The sequence below is a fragment of the Leptodactylus fuscus genome, chromosome 7 (assembly GCF_031893055.1).
Source record: "Leptodactylus fuscus isolate aLepFus1 chromosome 7, aLepFus1.hap2, whole genome shotgun sequence".
In the NCBI taxonomy this organism is placed as follows: domain Eukaryota; kingdom Metazoa; phylum Chordata; class Amphibia; order Anura; family Leptodactylidae; genus Leptodactylus; species Leptodactylus fuscus.
In genome coordinates this window covers 136,881,503-136,900,158 of record NC_134271.1, presented here as the reverse complement: position 1 = coordinate 136,900,158, position 18,656 = coordinate 136,881,503, and the positions used below count along the sequence as shown (strand labels likewise).

General features: G+C 44.2%; 1 protein-coding gene across 1 annotated transcript; it reads left to right on the top strand.

Moving 5' to 3' along the window:
* Positions 1–245: 245 nt before the first annotated feature.
* Positions 246–17,866, top strand: LOC142214561 (uncharacterized). Its single transcript, XM_075283503.1, has 3 exons — positions 246–275; positions 2,951–3,051; positions 16,722–17,866. Exons 2-3 carry the CDS (start codon positions 2,961–2,963, stop codon positions 17,864–17,866), a joined length of 1,236 nt encoding a protein of 411 aa, XP_075139604.1. The 5' UTR covers positions 246–275; positions 2,951–2,960.
* Positions 17,867–18,656: the final 790 nt, after the last annotated feature.

The following is an 18,656-nucleotide window of genomic DNA, read 5'->3' as shown; positions in this document are numbered from 1 at the left end:
ACTCTGTAAAAATCATCTATAACCAATAAAGCTTGACTTGGGCGGGAAAAAACACAGAAAAAGGTTCTGAACCGCTCTGTCTGCCGAAGTCTGGGAGTTGTAGTTTTATGACTATACTTTTACACGGACACTAGGGCAGAGAAGAACTTCAAGTCCCAGAATTCCACGCGAGCCGCTGGGTTCATCGCCTCGGCCAATCAGGATAGAGACCTGGGAAAGAACCTTTGTCCGGGGAAATAGAGCCTCCGCGCATGCGCAAACAAAATTCGGAGCAGGTAAGCGCTGGCGCTGGGAGTTGACAGTGTGTGCAGGGAGGGTGTGTGCTACTAGGGGGGTGGCACTGCAACGGAGGTGCAAGGGTGCTAAATACGGGCGGGGGACCGGGAATTGGTCCGTGCTGTGGTGCTGTAGTACTACAAGTCCCAGGCTGCTGCATTGCATGGCTGCGACTGCTCTTTGCATCTGTTAGCAACACTTTTTACCACGTGGTGTTGTTATTGTTGTCACATGGTAAAGTATAGTCAGGTCACATCATGCATCAGGGCAGACATGATGCATTCACATAGGTGGCAGGCTGGAGCGGGATACAGGCAAGGCTCTGTTCACACTGGTAGTATTGCCAGTCTGCTTGGAATTTTGCAGCAGCAATAACGCAGGCTGGCAAAATTACTAGACCCCTGATGGTACTTGTCTGTCTATCTATCTATCTATATTGATCTAGGAATGTAAGCTGTAACACCAGTGTGAACAGTGCCGGAGTCATCTCTATACAACAGATGCAATGGTGACGTGGAAGTGTCGCTCCGTTTTCTGTAGATGCGATGTAGGACTTGAGTGCACCCGGAACCAGCATTACAAATAACCCCTACGAATTTCTCCTCCCCTGCCACATGACGGCTGTGCTAAGAAAAGGCGCGTTTACGTGAATTGTTTAATGCTGGAAAAAAAGCCCTTGAAAGGGTTAACACTGTGCCGTAGTGTTATTAATGTGTCACGTTAGGGCTAGATCACACGGGGCACTGAATGGCGTATTTTGGTCCTGATTCTGATGCGGGAAGCCGAATTAGACCAAAATGTGACAGTCGCGGCTTCCCGCTCAAATGAATGGGCCTAGTCCGGAGGGTGAGGCGGACGCTAGGGCTGACTCAGCTGCTGAATCCGCCTGAAGAAAGGGCAGCTCGCTTCTTTTTTCCGTGAGCCGGAACATACCGCTCACGGAAAAAAGGAAGCTAGCGGTCTACATAGACCTCTATTGTGAGGGGGCGGGTTCTGACGCCGAATCCACCTCAGAACGAGCCTTTAAAAGAGTTGTCCAGGGATTGATCTTGGGAAACGCGACAACAACCTGCACCCGGCCCTCGAGTCGCTGCCTCCAGGGTTCATCTGTACTCTGAGTGTTGGCGGAATACATCATTCTAGTAGTAAGTACGGGTAACCCCCTGTGAAGAGGAGGCAGAGGGCTACCCGGGGCTGCAGCTGGCTGTGATCTCATGACTTGGGGCTGGAACCAGAAAGAGGTTTGCGCGCCTAAACCCCCAAAAGGAAGTAAGAGTATATAGTCTCCCTGGACAATCCCTTTAAGCTTTGCCATGTGTGCATAGCTCTCATCATCTAGGACAGGTCACTCCCATCCAGTCCTCCATTTTATTTTTATACAGTTTTTGGGTGTTGTTTCGAAGGAATTTGTCACCAGAACACAGAATATCAACGCACCCTGGCAGATAGAATGAGCGCTTTGGAGGGTGCTGCCACTTAACTTTTGGAGTCAATGGCTACACCCTTGTTGCTCCATCTCGATATTGACGGTAACAAAGGCAGTGATTTACGAGGGAAAAATACTGTTTGATTCAGGGACCTCAACCTATCTATTTGTGGGGCTGGGCGGTGTCATGGCAGACTACCTGTAACCACTTAGGTGCCACAGTTCCTATTGATTTTGGAGGGGTTAAATCCTGATCCCAGAAGTTGCAGGAAGGTGTCAGCTGTGTAATCGCTACCACAGCCCGCACCATACATCCCCTACGTGCACGTGACAAAGGTGTACACCACATACCCAAGGGGTTTGTGAGACCAAAATTCCAAAGAGTAAGCCACATATTGTCCTATAATCTTGGGTTCGGGCCACAGATGCCATCCTGACAGTCTGTGCTTACTATAGATATATCAAGGATAGCATGCTGCATTTACTGATATGGTGTATCTCCAAATAGATTCAACACATTTATGCGGGACCCCTGATCCACCGCGGAGTGCACCACCAAAATAACATTCCTGGTGATCGTTGCTCTTTAATAAATGATGCAGCACTCATTTTGGACACAAGATGGCAGCAGATTTACATTATATTGTAATGGCCCCATACACATGCCCATATATTATCACAGGCCTTTGTATGGGGGGAAAACCTCAGGACAGGTCCTATACAGGTTGGATTCACTGATGGATATTCATAGGCCCTTGGAGACAGAACACATACGTCATCCATGCACCATTCAACCCCAACCCAGACCCTTGCCCAGTTACCGTAAAGATATTGAGGATCTATACTTCAGATAGATCATTCCTATCAGATCACTGGTGGTCTGACACCCGGCACCGATGCTCATAGTGGTAGCAGAAAATACACACAGAACAGAGATGGAAGTAGAGATGAGCGAGTAGTATTCCATCGAATACCGCGCTCCCACAGGAATGCGTGTAAGCGGCCGAACACCAAGGGGTTAAACACATCAAATATTCACTGCGCTTAACCCCTTGGTGTTCGGCCGCTTACACGCATTCCTATGGGATCGCGGTATTGGCATATTGACAAAAACAGCGATATCTTGGCAATGGAGGCCCCAGGGGGGAACACTCTTGGAACCTGAACATCCCCAAGCTTGCCGACCACCTGAAACTCATTGGTTTTTGCCATGTGACAGATGTATAGATTTCTCCTGCTTTGTTGCAGAGATCTAATCATGGACCAGGAGGTGATACCTCGGAGAAACACTGAAGACAACCCAAGCACAAGTGTACCAGAGGACGGAGCACAGTGTGACCCCATTACAAGTGAGTAACCGCCTGATTTAGTATTGTATGGGCAGCGATGACATAGCGCAATGTACTGGAATCGGTCATTATCGTGTATGCAGATGACGCTGTCATAAGAGATCCAGACCTGATGGATTTCTTGCGTCCGTTGTGTTGTGACAACTGGTGATATGATGCAGTGTGGCACAGCCAAAGTTGCCTTGTTCTTTACTTACTAGATTTTTCACGCTCGCTTCAGCGAATGCTGTACTTCGGCGCTGTCATTGATGTAAATGTACACGGAGGTGTTACATCCAGCCTATATTCAGCACGGAGACATACACAACAGGGTAAAACATCCCATAAGATCTCTGGAGGTCTGAGGCAACACAGTGGCTCAGTGGTTAGCACTGCAGCCTTGCAGCTCTGGGGTCCTGGGTACAAATCCCGCCAGAAACAACATCTGCAAGGAGTTTGTATGTTCTCCCCATGTTTGCGTGGATTTCCTCCCATTCTACAAAGGCATACTTATAGGAAAAAAAATGCACATTGTGATCCCTATATGGGGCTCACCATCTACATTTAAAAAGAAAAAAAGATCTCTGGCGGTGTATACTCGGTTCACATCTTTGCACGGTCTCCGTACAGTGATTCCGTTCCCCTCTCTGCATTTTTTGCCCTTTACGGGCCGAACCCATGCAGACCCCATTATAGTCTATGAGGTCTGTGGGTTTCCTAAGGTAACCGCTTGTTTATGCTTGGTGTCCATCGGGTTTGCGTTGGTTTTATACTGAAACCCAAGGAGACGAAAGTGCACCTTGCAGGACTTGTATCTCCACCGCTTTTAGGCAGAATCTGGGACTCTAACACAGATGTAAACCTAGCCTTACTTGCAGTGGCGTAACTAGGAATGGCGGGGTCCTGTGGCGAACCTTTGACATGGGCTCCCCCCCACGACTGACACCGAAGACACCCCCCGCATTCCTGCGCGCACTATTATGCCCCATAGTGGCCCCTGCACACAGTATTATGCCCCATAGTGACCCCTGCACACAGTATTATGCCCCATAGTGGCCCCTGCACACAGTATTATGCCCCATAGTGACCCCTGCACACAGTATTATGCTCCATAGTGGCCCCTGTACACAGTATTATGTCCCACTGTGGACACCCATTAACAATTATTATACTCTGGGGTCTCTTCAGGCCCCAGAGTATAATAATTGGAGACCGAGAGGGGGATACAAACATAAACACTGTTACTTACCTATCCCTGCGCTCCCTGCTGTCGGCTATCTTTAATGACGTCCGGGACGTCATGTGACCTGGGGCCTGCGTCGCGATGCATAAGGACGCAGGCCCCGGTTATGTGACGTCTGAGACGTCGCACAAGTAGGCCCCGAAGCCTGCACGGAGCGTGGAGAGGTAAGTAACACTGTATTTTATGTTCCCTTACCTCTCCCGGGCCTCCGATCATTATACTCATGGGGGGTTGGGGGTCTGAAAAGACCCCTGAGCATAGTAATGATGTTTGTGAGGCCGGTGGCGTCACTTGCCGATCCCGGCCCCTGCCAGAATCGGTAAGTAAGTAGGGCCCGTTACCGGCTGGAGTAACTCCAGCCGGTAACAGCCTATTTTTAAAAAAATGCAGCGGTAGCGGCTGTCGCCGGGCCCCCTAATGTCCCGAGCCCTGTGGCAGCTGCTACCAGGGTAGTTACGCCACTGCTTATTTGTGATACGTTTAGCATATGACTATAAAGAATTTTACATGTTACAGTGAATTTGTTGCTATAAATGTTATATTATCTTATTGTGCACAAGCTTTAGTTCTCTACTACATTTACTGTTCAGCGCCATAGAATGTGTTGGTGCCATATCAGCAACATGGAATCAATGTAATCAGTCACATACAGATATGAAGTTATCAAAACAGCTGAAGTTCAGATCCCATAGGTAACATTACTATATACTAAACTAGTCCTCTGGTCTTCAGTAGATGCTGGAAACCATTTATGGTCTGGTATTTCTGATAACTTGGCATCGCTTACTAGGTTCGGTTGGTGTGGCGTAGAAAATATGAAATATTGTTTGGTCAAACATAGCTTTGGGATATTTGGGAATTTCTGATGCCTTTGCAGTAACCCCGATTATCCCCCATTGTTTTATTGGCCGTTTGTCTATGGCTTTTCAGCTACAGTACATATCATATGGCTAGCTAATGGGTACAATGTCCTGACCTTGGATCTACAAGAGATGGGAGGCGGCAGATCCAAAGTAATGGCAAAATGAAGGTTATGGTGGAAGCGACTGGTTCTTGCAGCCAAGTCAAGACATGTTATGCACATTAAAGCACGTATAAGTAACAGCTATCTGCACCCTTGCCCAGATTGCTTTGAAAAGGCCCTTTTTTGTAAAAGAAATAAATAAAAATAAAATGGGGGAAATGCCCCTTTAACCCTTTCCCACCGATGGCATTTTTTGATTTTCGTTTTTGACTCCCCTCCTTCTAAACCCCATAACTTTTTTATTTCTCCGCTCCCAGAGCCATATGAGGTCTTAATTTTTGCGGGACAAATTTTTCTTCATGATGCCACCATTAATTATTCTATATAATGTACTGGGAAGCAGGAAAAAAATTAAGAATGGGGTGGATTTGAAGAAAAAATGCATTTCTGCGACTTTCTTATGGGCTTCGGTTTTACGGCGTTCACTGTGCAGCCAAAATGACATGTCCTCTGTATTCTGTGTTTCGGTACGGTTCCAGGGATACCAAATTTATATGGTTTTATTTACATTTTGACCCCTTAAAGAAAAATCCAAAACTGTGTTATAAAAATGTTTTTTCTAAAAGTCGCCATATTCCAACAGCCGTAACTTTTTTATATGTCAGTGTACAGGGATGCATAGGGCGTCTTTTTTTGTGGGGCTGGGTGTACTTTTTAGTTCTACCATTTTCGGGAAATGTTATTGCTTTGATCACTTTTTATTCAAATTTTTATCAGAATCAAAACAGTGAAAAAAACGGCGGTTTGGCACTTTTGACTTTTTTTCCCGCTACGGCGTTTACCGAACAGGAAAAATATTTTTATAGATTTGTAGAGCGGGCGATTTCGGACACTGGGATACCTAACATGTATGTGTTTCACAGTATTTAACTAATTTTATATGTGTTCTAGGGAAAGGGGGGGTGATTTGAACTTTTAATACTTTTTAAAAAAAAATTTACTTTTTTTTTTTTACTTTTTCTTTTTTTTTTTTGCATTTATTAGACCCCCTAGGGGTGTTGAACCCCAGGGGGTCAGATCACTAATGCAATGTATTACAATAATTCATAGACCAGCCTGCAAAAGAAAGAATTTGCAGACAAGACTGAGAGCCTTGTAAAGGCTCCCGACTGTCATGCCAACGTGACGTCAGCCCTGGAGCATGCTCCAGGAGCCGACGATCACCGGCAAAATGGCGCCTTTGACCGTGGCGCCGGAGGGGTTAATGCCTCCGATCGGTCCGGGGACAATAGGGCAAGATAGGGCATCTCACTTCTTTTTTCTGCTACTAGCTAGCAGGAAAAAAAAAGCAAGCGACCCCCGTTCAAGTCAACGGGAGCCATTTTAGCAGGCAGATTTTGAGGCGGATTGTACGTCAAAATCCGCCTGCAAAAATCTCCATGGGAACATACCATTAGGGTCCATTCACACGGAGTAACGCGAGGCGTTTTTTGTGCTTATTTTTACGGCCGTAAAAAGACGTTTCCATTGAGTTCTATAGTAAAATACGCCTGTATTTTTACGTCCGTAATTTTACGTCCATAAAATAACGGACATAATATTACGGACGTAAAAATACAGGCGTATTTTACTATAGAACTCAATGGAAACGTCTTTTTACGGCCGTAAAAATAAGCACAAAAAACGCCTCGCGTTACTCCGTGTGAATGGACCCTTATAGTGCGGTTTGACCTAACAGGTTTTTTGTTATGCTGCCCATGTACTGGAGGGCATTTGCAGCTTTTTTTTTTTTTTTTTTTCATAAATTCATTCCAACTGTGGTGAGGGCAACATAACATTTGGGGAAAAAAAGGCGCAAATGCTTCAGAAATGAAGCGACAGGCAGAAAAAGACCACAGAAAGACACAACTTCACAGAAAGGAGCCAAAATGTGTTAAAATATTTTACAAAATTAGACCCAAATATGGCCAGGAAATTAAAAAGTTATCCAAAAGTTTATTTAGTGAGAATTGTGACTATTGTTATTTCGCCCTGAACTGATACATAGACATTAAACCCTTACTTTCCTTACGCAACTTTGATGTTTTCCATGTTATATGCTGGTTCTCTTGTCCGTAGTTTCCAAGGATGAGTCCATGGAGGAAACTCAGGTGACTATTACATGGTTGTCTCACGTTGCAGTTAGAGCTAGAAAATTATGTAATATTAAGGTCACACGGGGTTTTTTGGTCAGGATTTTGAGGCCGTATCCGCCTCAAAATCCTGACCAAAAGGATCAGTTCTTTTTTTTGGGAGCCATTTCTTCCAGCTCCCGGAAAAGAGAAGCGATATGCTCGTTCTTCAGGCCAATTCGCCTCGCCATTTGGCCTGAAGACACTCCCTACTCCCAACTAGGCCCATTCATTGGGCCTAATCTGTTGCGGAGTGCTCGGCGGGATATTGGTGCACTGCACTGGCATTCAGTTGCGGCTACCCGTTTTTTGGTCTGGAACATGAAGCAGCCTCCGCCTAAGGTTCCGGATCAAAAAAATCTGTGTGAACCCGGCCTGTCTGGCAGGAATTCAGCTGTGTCCAACTCCTCCTCACAGTCTTATATTTGGCCGTAAGACAACCGGCTGCAGCAGTAGCCTCCCCCCTCTTCCTCTTTATAATAGGACATAGAGATAGTGAATGGAGTCCGTCGCCAGAACCCAGTATATCAACCACAGATAGGTTGAGGTCACCTGAATCAAACCGTGTGTTCCCCTTGTGAATTTGTGCCGAGATAGTGTCATGTTTATCAATATGCAAATGAGTTCTTTGAGGCACTGAGGGCGCCGCCATTGCTCCATAGAGGTAAGTGGATTCCTTGTTTTATGTTGGAATTATTGACGTAACCCTAACAGAATTGGTTCACTTTAAAGGGTTATTCCCTTCTTGGCAAATCATGGCCAAGACAGGAATAACTGTCTACAAGTCCTGACTACCAGGGCAGGATTTGTATATAAGGTGAATGGCGCTGCTCTATGTGGCTTCTATAACCACACTGTTGTTGTATGGAGATTGTATAGGTAAATGGACTACACTGTTTCCGTAACTCATATTCATTTCATTTGGATGACGGAAACCTTGTAGATCCGTGCCGCTTGGCTGTTCCCATAAGTCCCAACTTGGTGGTCAGGACTTAGAGCCAGTTGGTCCTATCTCAGCCGTGATTGACCGCGATGGGTTTAATCGAATTTTCTGCATTGTAATCCAGGGTGAAATAATCTTCTGTAACTCACAAATCTCAGGAACCTGTGATATTTTCTTTGTTCTTTTTCTAGCTTTGGCTTTTCAAGCACTGCTTTAAGAACACTTCTCATGCATCGCACCCATTACAATTCATAGTTCTGAAGATTTTCAGTTTTTCCTTTGCCGTCTTTTCTATACACGTCTAAGTATATATATGTATATGCGATTGAGAATGCAGAATACGGGAGAGGAGGTTGCCCCTGGCCATTCAGATGAGGGTACTCATAAAGGACAGGGTGAGAATTGTTCCGGTCAGTCGGGAAGAGCCACTAGATTCTCCTATCAAGAAAACAGTGTCCTCATCTCGAAGGTGGTGGAGTATTACGATCAGATCATCGGCCCGAAGGCTATAAAAGTACCCAAATCAAGGAAGAAAGCCCTGTGGATCAGCATTACGGATGCGGTGAACGCCGTGGGTCTGCACGTGCGCAGTGTAGACGTCTGTAAGAAGAGATATCACGACATCAAGAGACACGTCAAAAAAAAACTGACCGAGGCCGAAAAACATAAGAAGTTGAATGGGAGAGAACCGCCGGGGGACGTGGAGCTCACCGACTACGAGGAGGAACTGAGGAAAATTCTGAGCACTGAAATGACCGACAATGTCAAGATCAAGGGATACATAGACACTGGCCTTTCCTCAGGTAATACAGCCATTTCTATTTTTGTTTCTCTTAAAGGAATATTCCCATCTTAAATGATGGCATGCCATCACTCACGCTATATATAGTGGGGTCCAACTTTTGACAATGGATGGGGCACCTTGCCGATACAACGCTCTATCCCCCTATATGTTTTGTAGAACAGATTCATTCTTAGGATTGGTCGGTGCCCCCAAACAAATCATAAAGTTATAGGGTATCCTATAGATATAAGGCTTTGTTTGTAACGGAAACCACAACTCATTATCAGATAAGTCACATGGTAGAGACCAATGGTGCCCAATGGATCCCATTGACATGTAATGGGGTCTCTTCAGTCCTGCTGCATTTGGTTCTACAGTGTTGCGATGCAGTCTGCGACAAGAGTCTTTGATGATGTTCGGAAGGCGATTTAAGATGGGAATAGCCTTTTAATCTCACGTTTTGGCAGGAATGAAGGTACTACACAGGGTTTGTTTGCAGTCTGTTACCATGATTGACAGGTTTGTCCCTGTGTGATGTCATCTATATACCCTAACTGCATATCAAGTGAATTTGATATCAAATTTCATACAATGTGAGATAAATCTTCGCATCCCCATGTACAATATGTGAATCACAAGACGTTAAATTTGGTGTAGCGCAACTGAATAGCCCCCAATAGGGTGTCCAATACCGTACCTCAATAGTCTACCTCTATGGGGTTCGCCACATGAACTCATTATGCAGGCATAGCTTCGGTAATATGTCCCATTTATAATACTGGTCTTTTTTTATGTGGAAGAGAAACTTGTGGGCCCCCCTTCAGTCACCGGGCCCAGGTATGATCGCACCGCCTAAAGCTATGGCCACTGAGCTAATACAGAATAGCAAAGTTCCCAATTCTTACTGGATTGATATTATTCTCTTGACATTTAGACATCTTGTCTACTTTTGGAAACTATACTAGTCGAAATGGGCCAGTGGCACGCACAAACGTTTTTTTTTAGGCCACGTTCCCTATTGACAGGTTAAAAAAAATCTGTGCAATATATTTGTAGCATGCTAGCCTATACTTCATATAATATAAGCTTGATCGTGAGATCTCATGGTAAGGATTTGTTACTGTCCTGACATCATGTATATAAATAGGGCACCCCATGGCATTGTAGTGGGGTGCACATGCTTAGACCACTGTAAATCAGCGAATCCAAGCATTTCATCCATAGATGGTGCCAAATAGATGGTTAGCATCTAGAACTCGTTGACATATGGGATGAAGCTCCTGTTCATGTATTTACAGAGACAGAAGAGGAAACCAATGCCAGACACCCACAGCGTCTCCTAATCTCCCATGGGAACAAAATGATTGTCCCAGCCCAATTTTCCTCCCTGATATCCTCAGTCGGGAGGCCTGCAAATACGTAAATGGTTAGCCAGTTCTGCTGAAATCTAGGTTATATTAAATGGTCACAATCATTGCAACTAACTTGTAATCCATGTGATCAATATCAAAGTACAAATCACTTTATTCGCCTACTTTTTATGATAAAAAATGCTGCCCACTAGATGTCTGCCTTCCCCCCCTAACTTTCCGTCCACTGGCTGTTGTCATTCGAAGTCGGTCTCCAACGGCTCAGATGTATTACAAGAAGTCTGGGCATTAGTATCATGGTTACAAGCATTGGCTTCCTCTTCTGTGTGAGCCCTCCACACAAAATGCACATTATTGCATTAACGGTAACCCTCTACTGTCCCTCATTCAATGTCAACTCCAGTATGCTGACTTTATCTACAACCACAACTATCCTGTGTGTCCTAGACATGCAGGGCACTGTGTATGACATATCTATAAAGACTGTGAAACAATGCAGCAAAGCTGTGTGAACGGCTGCATTGTCTCATAGTCCTTAAACATCTGATGCTGATGTGACAGTAGTAATAGTAATGCCAGTACTGTGTATGGCGATGGGCTGGCACATGTATTTCCGCACGCGCAGGATAGTTGTGGCTGTAGATAGATGGCATACAGTACCTGTTTTGATTGGGGGCAGAAATGGGTTAATAGTAGTGATGAGAGAGTAGTATTCGATCAAATACCTCAACAGCTTATATTCGATGCGTTTAACCCCTTTGGTGTTCGGCCGATTACACGCATTCCTATGCCGGTGAGGTATTCGATTGAATACTACTCGCTCATCACTATTTAATAGTAAAGGCAACACTGTACTTTTCATTGGTCAAAGCATGTTCTATGCATGATGGGAAATTGGGGACAGGAAGTTGTGGCAAAACAGTGGTACACTCTCATGGAATGGCCATCCTACGAGAACATCATTAAGATGGTTGGATTTAATAGGATCTGTCCCTGTAATACTTTCCTATAATAACTATACTCCGTTCTAGAGCAATACTCCGAGGCTGTATGTTATCATTGGCACATAGTTCATATCACTGAGTAGTTTCCTTTTATTTCAGAAATGTTTCAGGATTTGATGGGCTTTGGAGCCTCTCCCGAACACACAGCCGACAGTGACTTTTGCTCTACGTCTTCCGGTAACTATATGACCGTAAATACATACAGTACTTGCATTCTTGTTAAGAGTTGCTCGTGAAGGAATCAATACTAAGTTTCCTTTTCCTCCACTTCATAGATGAGAATCAAGAAATCATCGTGACTAAAGTGGATACCCAAGATATTGAAGCAATGTCAGCCAACGAGAATTTCCACCAGCAGGGAACGTCACGGGATAAATCTGAGTTGGACAATGTAGACTGTGAACCTTTACTTGCCAAAACCACAAAACCTGAAGAGTGCGTCCATTGTCAGGGGAAAGCCCTGCAAGAGTTGGGCAGCAGTATACAACGCTTACATGCCGAGGTGGTGGCCATGAATCACATGTTGGACCTTCTGGCCACCAACCAAGAGAAAGCACGGGAAGAAACCGCACGCCATCGAGAAGAGACGGCCCGTTATCGGGCAAATAAGCTCAAACTTCTCATGGAAGCCAATGAAATTGCAGCCAAAAGGCTTGCGGTGGAAACGCCCTCGGAGACAAACTCTCACCGGCAACACCTGGCTCATCGAACAGGTGGAGAGCCAAGTAACTTGCGAAGGAGTACATTGCGTACAAGGGGAGGCGGGTCTGCTTCACATGCTCGAAAAGGGGGGAAATTATGAGGATTTCTAACTTTTCCTGAGAAGGGGGCATCATGTTTTGTATTATATTTTGGCTTGATTTTAGTATTACAATTTTTCCCAACTTGACTTGACTCACTTTGAATGGCCAGTATTTTACCCTTAGCCTGTTGATATAAATATATATTGTAAACTTTTTGCTCTGTGTGTCCTTTATTCAAATGTAGAAATGTATTATTGCTTCTTCTATGAATTACGTGAATACCTTTTGCCGTTGATGGCAGGTTACGCTAGGTTCATACTAGCGTTGCGGTCTCTGTTGTTCGGGTCTGCCGGGGGGACCTGAATGGCAGAGAGCTGGACCGCTAAAACATTGGTTACACATGGACACTGGCGGACTCCATTGACTTCAAACTGAAAGCGGCAGAGCGAAAATTCATACGTGCCCAGGTCAGTTGTTGGAATAGCCTCCGACTGCTTAGTAGATGGACAACGCCTTTAATACAACTCCTATTCAAGTAATAGGAGAGGCGGCGCAGTTCCCCGGAAGCACCGATTTGCAATGGAGGTGGCTCCTATTACTTGAATAGGAGTAGACCTGCCCATCCTCTACCAGCTTCCAGTACCCAAGGCTGATTTGTACATAGTCCGGGTGTCGGACTACCACAAATCACATACTGATGACCTATACTATGGATAGGTCATCTATATGAAAAATCAATTTGGGTCCAGAAAACCCCTTTAAGATAAACCATTTTCCAAATAAGCTCTAAATTGTCAGAAGAACATGTAGACTGCCACCCATTTTGGATGACTGTGATCCATTGGCCATTGGGGGAGCCACTCTTTACAGTGGGTCTCTTTAACAAAGCATCCCTCTATAATGTATCCGTAATCTAAGAGTATATATATGGAACTGATCCAGATATAAAGGGAATATAAAGATTACCCCTGTTCTCTAGACATCTAGATATCAATTGTGGAATGTTCTTAATGGAAGGGATGTTTTATGGATTCAGTAAAATGTTACATAAATTGGTGACTCTTAAAGAAATGAGAAGGGCATGTGGTTAGTCTGGTGTGTTTCCCTTTACATGATACAGTATAGGTGGTATCTGCTACGTCATTGTATCCTATTCACTATAATATCTACCACATCGCTAGCCGATGGATCCATTGACTTCTATTGACATGTGTCCATTGAAACAGAAAAATAAAGGACGTGTAAATTTGATGGACAGCTTTAAAGGGATTTTCTAGGAAAAGAGGGTATATCCATGCTTCTATTCACTTCAATTACCATGGAGTGCTGGAGATAGACGAGTACTTTACTTCCCGATCTCCAGTGCTCTTGTTGAAGTGAATGGGAGCACCGTCCATCAGCCTATGTTCAGCCTGGCTGTGGTCAAACTGAAGGCACTACAGGGAGAAAAGTAACCTCCATGTTCAGGATTGGCTGGTCTTACAGATTCGATGCCCAATGGTCATATACTTATCATATAGATAGAAGATGAATGCCTTGGTAACCCATGGTATAACCCCTTTAACAAAGCAGTCATGTGAATACACCCATAGACTTTTTTTAAAAAAAAAAATTTAACTGCTGGTCACAAAATGGACGGTAATTTTCCACTATGTAAGTATGAGGCCTAAGAATAAGGACGGTTTTGTGAAGTAGTTTTTATAGCCAAAACCAGGAGTTTATTGGAAGAAAAACTGCGTGCTATTTTTCTTTTATATTTTCTCCTCATTTATAATCCACACCTGGTTCCGGTTTCAAAAACTCTATGCAATTTACAGTCCTATTTACATGAATTGGCCTGAGCTAGAGTACTAAGCATGACCACTCACTTTATTGGGCTGTGCCGTAGCCGTCGTTCTGCTCATGCAAGGGGGCAAACCAACCCAAATGAGGTTTTGAAGGTTTACATTTTGGAATACCCTTTAAGAGAGGTGTAAGAATTCATGGATAACCTTGAAGCTTGGATGTAATTGTCTTCACTGCTGGTTAATGTGACTAGGAACTATTTATTAGTGAACAAGAAGGCCAACCTACGTCCATGGCACCAAGATCAATGAAGCATTCACCTGATGAAGGTTACCTGTCATGGTAACCCAGATAAAAGGAGGATGTAGTCAATGTCAGGCCAAAATAATAGAGTGTCTACAGTTTACCCATCCTGTAGATCTTGATGTCAGACAGATGTAGCCTTCAAACTTTATAGATAGAGTATCAAGATGCATGACCGGGGGTGAAGGACGGGTATTAGAAAACCGATCTGAAAACTCCAGAGCTAGAAGAGACCAGTCCTCTACTTTTCTATCATTTTGGTCCGTAACTACCGTATATACTTGAGTATAAGCCGACCCGAATATAAGCCGAGGCCCCTAATTTTACCACAAAAAATTGGGAAAACTTATTGACTCGAGTATAAGCCGAGGGGGGGAAATGCAGCAGCTACTGGAAAATTTCAAAAATTAAAATGGTCGGAGTTTTTGGGTGCAGTAGTTGCTGGGGAAGGGGAGGGGGTGTTTTGGTTGTCTGTCTGCCCCTTCCCTGAGCTTGAGGACAGAGTTTTTTTTTTTTCCCCCACTTGGAATTCAGCCTGGCTGACTATAGGGGATCTGCAGTGCTCCTATTAATCCCTTCCCAACGGTACAGGAGCACTGCAGACCCTTTATTTCATTGGAGCTGAAGTACCAGACACAGGCCCAGGAGACTCTATGGAGATCACATACTATTTCTAATTTCCATAGCTTTATGATCATAATAGGTGCATGGGTGCTGATGCTCACCACCCATGCGCTACTCATCACAATCATGGCCATGTGGCTGAGCCTGGTACTGCAGCCCAGCACCATTTAACATAGAGGGTCTGAGCTATATTTCTAGACCTAGCCACCATGAGGCCTATATTTTATGCAAACCGTTATCCAAGACATGGACCTCTGTGGATCATACATTGCATGGCCAATCTTCAACATGACTAGGGCATATACACGTTTGTTGTCCCTGTGACAGCACTTCCCATAGCTCTTACTCTCTAAATTGCAAATGATGACTTTTTTTTTTACAGGGTAAGAAACAAAAACTAGTGTTATTGCAGTCGTGTACCGTTGCATGTAATCATACCGCTACTCTGTCACCGCGTCGAGGAATGGAAACGTTTTTACAGATATAACCACTGGAAATGAACACGTCCTACAATCTGAGATGTCTAGGTGTTTTTTAACAAGTTAGTTAAGTTTTTGAGTAAGGGCAAGTTAGTTAAGTTTTTTTAACAAGTTAAGTTTTTTGAGTAAGGGCAACATGATCATTGCACTCAGGACCCTGGTCATTGTAATGCTCTATTTGTGGGCTTTCCCAATAAAAGGGTTATGCCATCTCTTGATAAGGATATACTAGGATATGCCATCACTTCATTATTGTTGAAGAAAAAATTTATCTGTACTGTGTTAGCCAGTGGATATGAAATATAAAAATTGACCATGCCTGACGAAGGGGCCCAAGCAACTTCGAAAGCTTGCAGTCGGTCATCATTTTGTCATCTTCACTATCAACTACTGAAGACTCTCAATTGTTATATTTCATTAATGTTGGAGCACCGTTCTACGGGATCCCATAAAACTTTAGAATAAAGGGGTCACAGTACAAATTTAGTACTGCATCCTACCCTAAAGTTCCCTGCACAGTGTCACTGTGCAAGGATTGAATTAAAACAGGGCTGTACTGTAGTTCCCGTGAAATAATTTCTTGCAGTTATATCCAGCTATACAATCTTTTACATTTTAGGAAAAGTGATCCTCTGACTAGAGGGTAGTTTTAAAGGGGTTATCCAGGATTTGATGCAATCCATTGGTGGCCAGGGAATGTAAAAGGAAAAAAAAGAATACTCAACTGTCCCCATTGTCCACTGCCAGTCCCTTTTCTGTCTCGTGCCAAAGCCGTGGCCCTCGGAAGTCCTAAGCTTCACATGAACTTAGACCAAGCAGTGGACTGGTTATGTCACTCATATACACTGATTTCTTGGCAGTGGCCACTAACGCTACCGATTGGTCTGAGCGATCACGTGAGGCTCAGAACCTCCGTTACTCAACAGAACGAGCACTGGGGTTTGACAAAGGAGCACTGGATCCCCACTAACGCTACCGATTGGTCTTAGCAATCATGTGAGGCTCAGAACCTCCTTTACTCAACAGAACGAGCACTGGGGTTTGACAAAGGAGCACTGGATCCCCACTAACACTACCAAATTGTCTCATCGATCACGTGAGGCTCAGAACCTCCTTCACTCAACAGAAAGAGCACTAGGGTTTGACAAGGGAGCACTGGATCCCCCCGGCCACCCCATAGCTTTCCAAGTCTATGCATAATACTTACATTACGATGACATTTATCATTCTGTGCAAGCGACGGTTTTTAACTTCTCTTTTGTACTTTTAACTTTGCAGACCCCATCTTGCCAAGCAGACACGAGTCACCATCTCTAAATGATGAAGAGGGTGGAAAAGATAAACCCAACCAATATCAGTCAAAATTACGGTACCAAAAGTCCAGTAAACAGAAAACCCCTGAGATAAATTCGAGCAAAGAATCTCCAAGCTGTAAGGAACCAGATCATGTCTCTGAGAATATGAGTTCTCCAGAACACGAAGAAGAAAGTCAAGATGATGAAGATGATGAGGACGAAAAGATCAGCACCAAACCACGTCTACGTAAATCGACTATGGAGTCTAAATACAAGAGCAAGAAACGTAACAAAGATTCCCTAGAGATCTCAAAATTCACAATCCCTTACACCCCCTACAAGGTTCAGAAAACCTATATATGCACTGAATGTGGGCGAAGCTGCATCTCAAGTTCCCACCTCATCATACATCAGAGGTCCCATACTGGAGAACGGCCTTTCTCATGCAACGACTGTGGCAAAAGCTTTGCTCGAAAGTCTTCTCTAGTCATACACGAGAGGATCCACACAGGAGAACGGCCATACACCTGCCCCCATTGTGGCAAAAGTTTTACTAGCAGTGCCACGCTCTCCACTCACATAAGAATCCATACTGGAGAGAGGCCATATGTCTGTTGGGAGTGCGGGAAAAGTTTTACGAGTAACTCTTCTCTGTTTATACATAATAGGACACACACGGGAGAGAAGCCATATATCTGTGTGGAGTGTGGGAAAACCTTTTCGTGCACGTCCGCTCTCGTCATACACAAGAGGTCTCACACTGGAGAGAAGCCATTCACCTGCGAAGAGTGTGGAAAAAGCTTTGCCGATAACTCTCGACTAGTAAAACATAAGGCAGCTCATACCGGAGACTGGGCTTTTATCTGTACTGTGTGCGGTAAAGGGTTCACGTGCTACTCCAATCTTAATGTCCACCAAAGGTCACACACGGGGGAGAGGCCTTATGCGTGTAGCAAGTGCGATAAAAGGTTTGCTCTCAATAGGGATCTTGTCCGCCATCAGACAACCCATACCGGTGAAAGGCCCTATGCCTGTTCCGAGTGTGGCAAATGTTTTACTCGCAAGGCTCACCTAACCACCCATGTCAAAATCCACTCACGAGTAAAAACAGTCAAGATGGATGAATGATCAAAAATTGCAAAACAATCTTTAAAAAATTTCATTCACAAGGGCAGTCATGGTGGAATTGACTTTCTGCAAAGCAATACCAGAGACATTGGTAGTCTTAAGGAAGGGATGTTGACAGTGCATCTTGCATGGCCTTACGAAATTTGCCTCAGGTGAGGTACGGTCCATAAGACATAAACTCTATACACTTCATGAACTTTATAGCTATTTTTCATCATTTTGCAGTTGTCATTAGCAGTTCTGCTTCCATACTGTGTTCTATGCTCATGGAATGTAAACTCAGTATCTTCAAGACAGAAGGGTCTACAAGAAGGTCTTCATTTTGTTACAGTTTGGAACAAAGCTGGGGTATGATGTGTCTTTATAGTCCTGGTCCTAAGGGCGGATGGATGGAGACAATGGGGACAACAGTAAGGACAGTCCCATCCTGCAAAGTAGGGAACACCAGTCAGGAAGACTTCAAGGACCAGTAGATTCTAAATTTCAGATGTGTCACTTCTCACTTATAATTCTGCTTTAATGCAATGATGTCACCATTTAGTAAACGGTACAATAAATTTTATATTACAAAAGGGGCAACACGGTGGCTCAGTGGTTAGCACTGCAGCGTTAGAGTCCTGGGTTCGAATCCTGCCAGGAAGGAGTTTGTATGTTCTTCCCGTGTTTGCGTGGATTACCTCCCATTCTACAAAGACATACTGATAGGAAAATAAATGTACATTGTGATCCCTATATGGGGCTCACAATCTACATAAAAAAAAATAATTTTATATTACAAATTTATTATAGG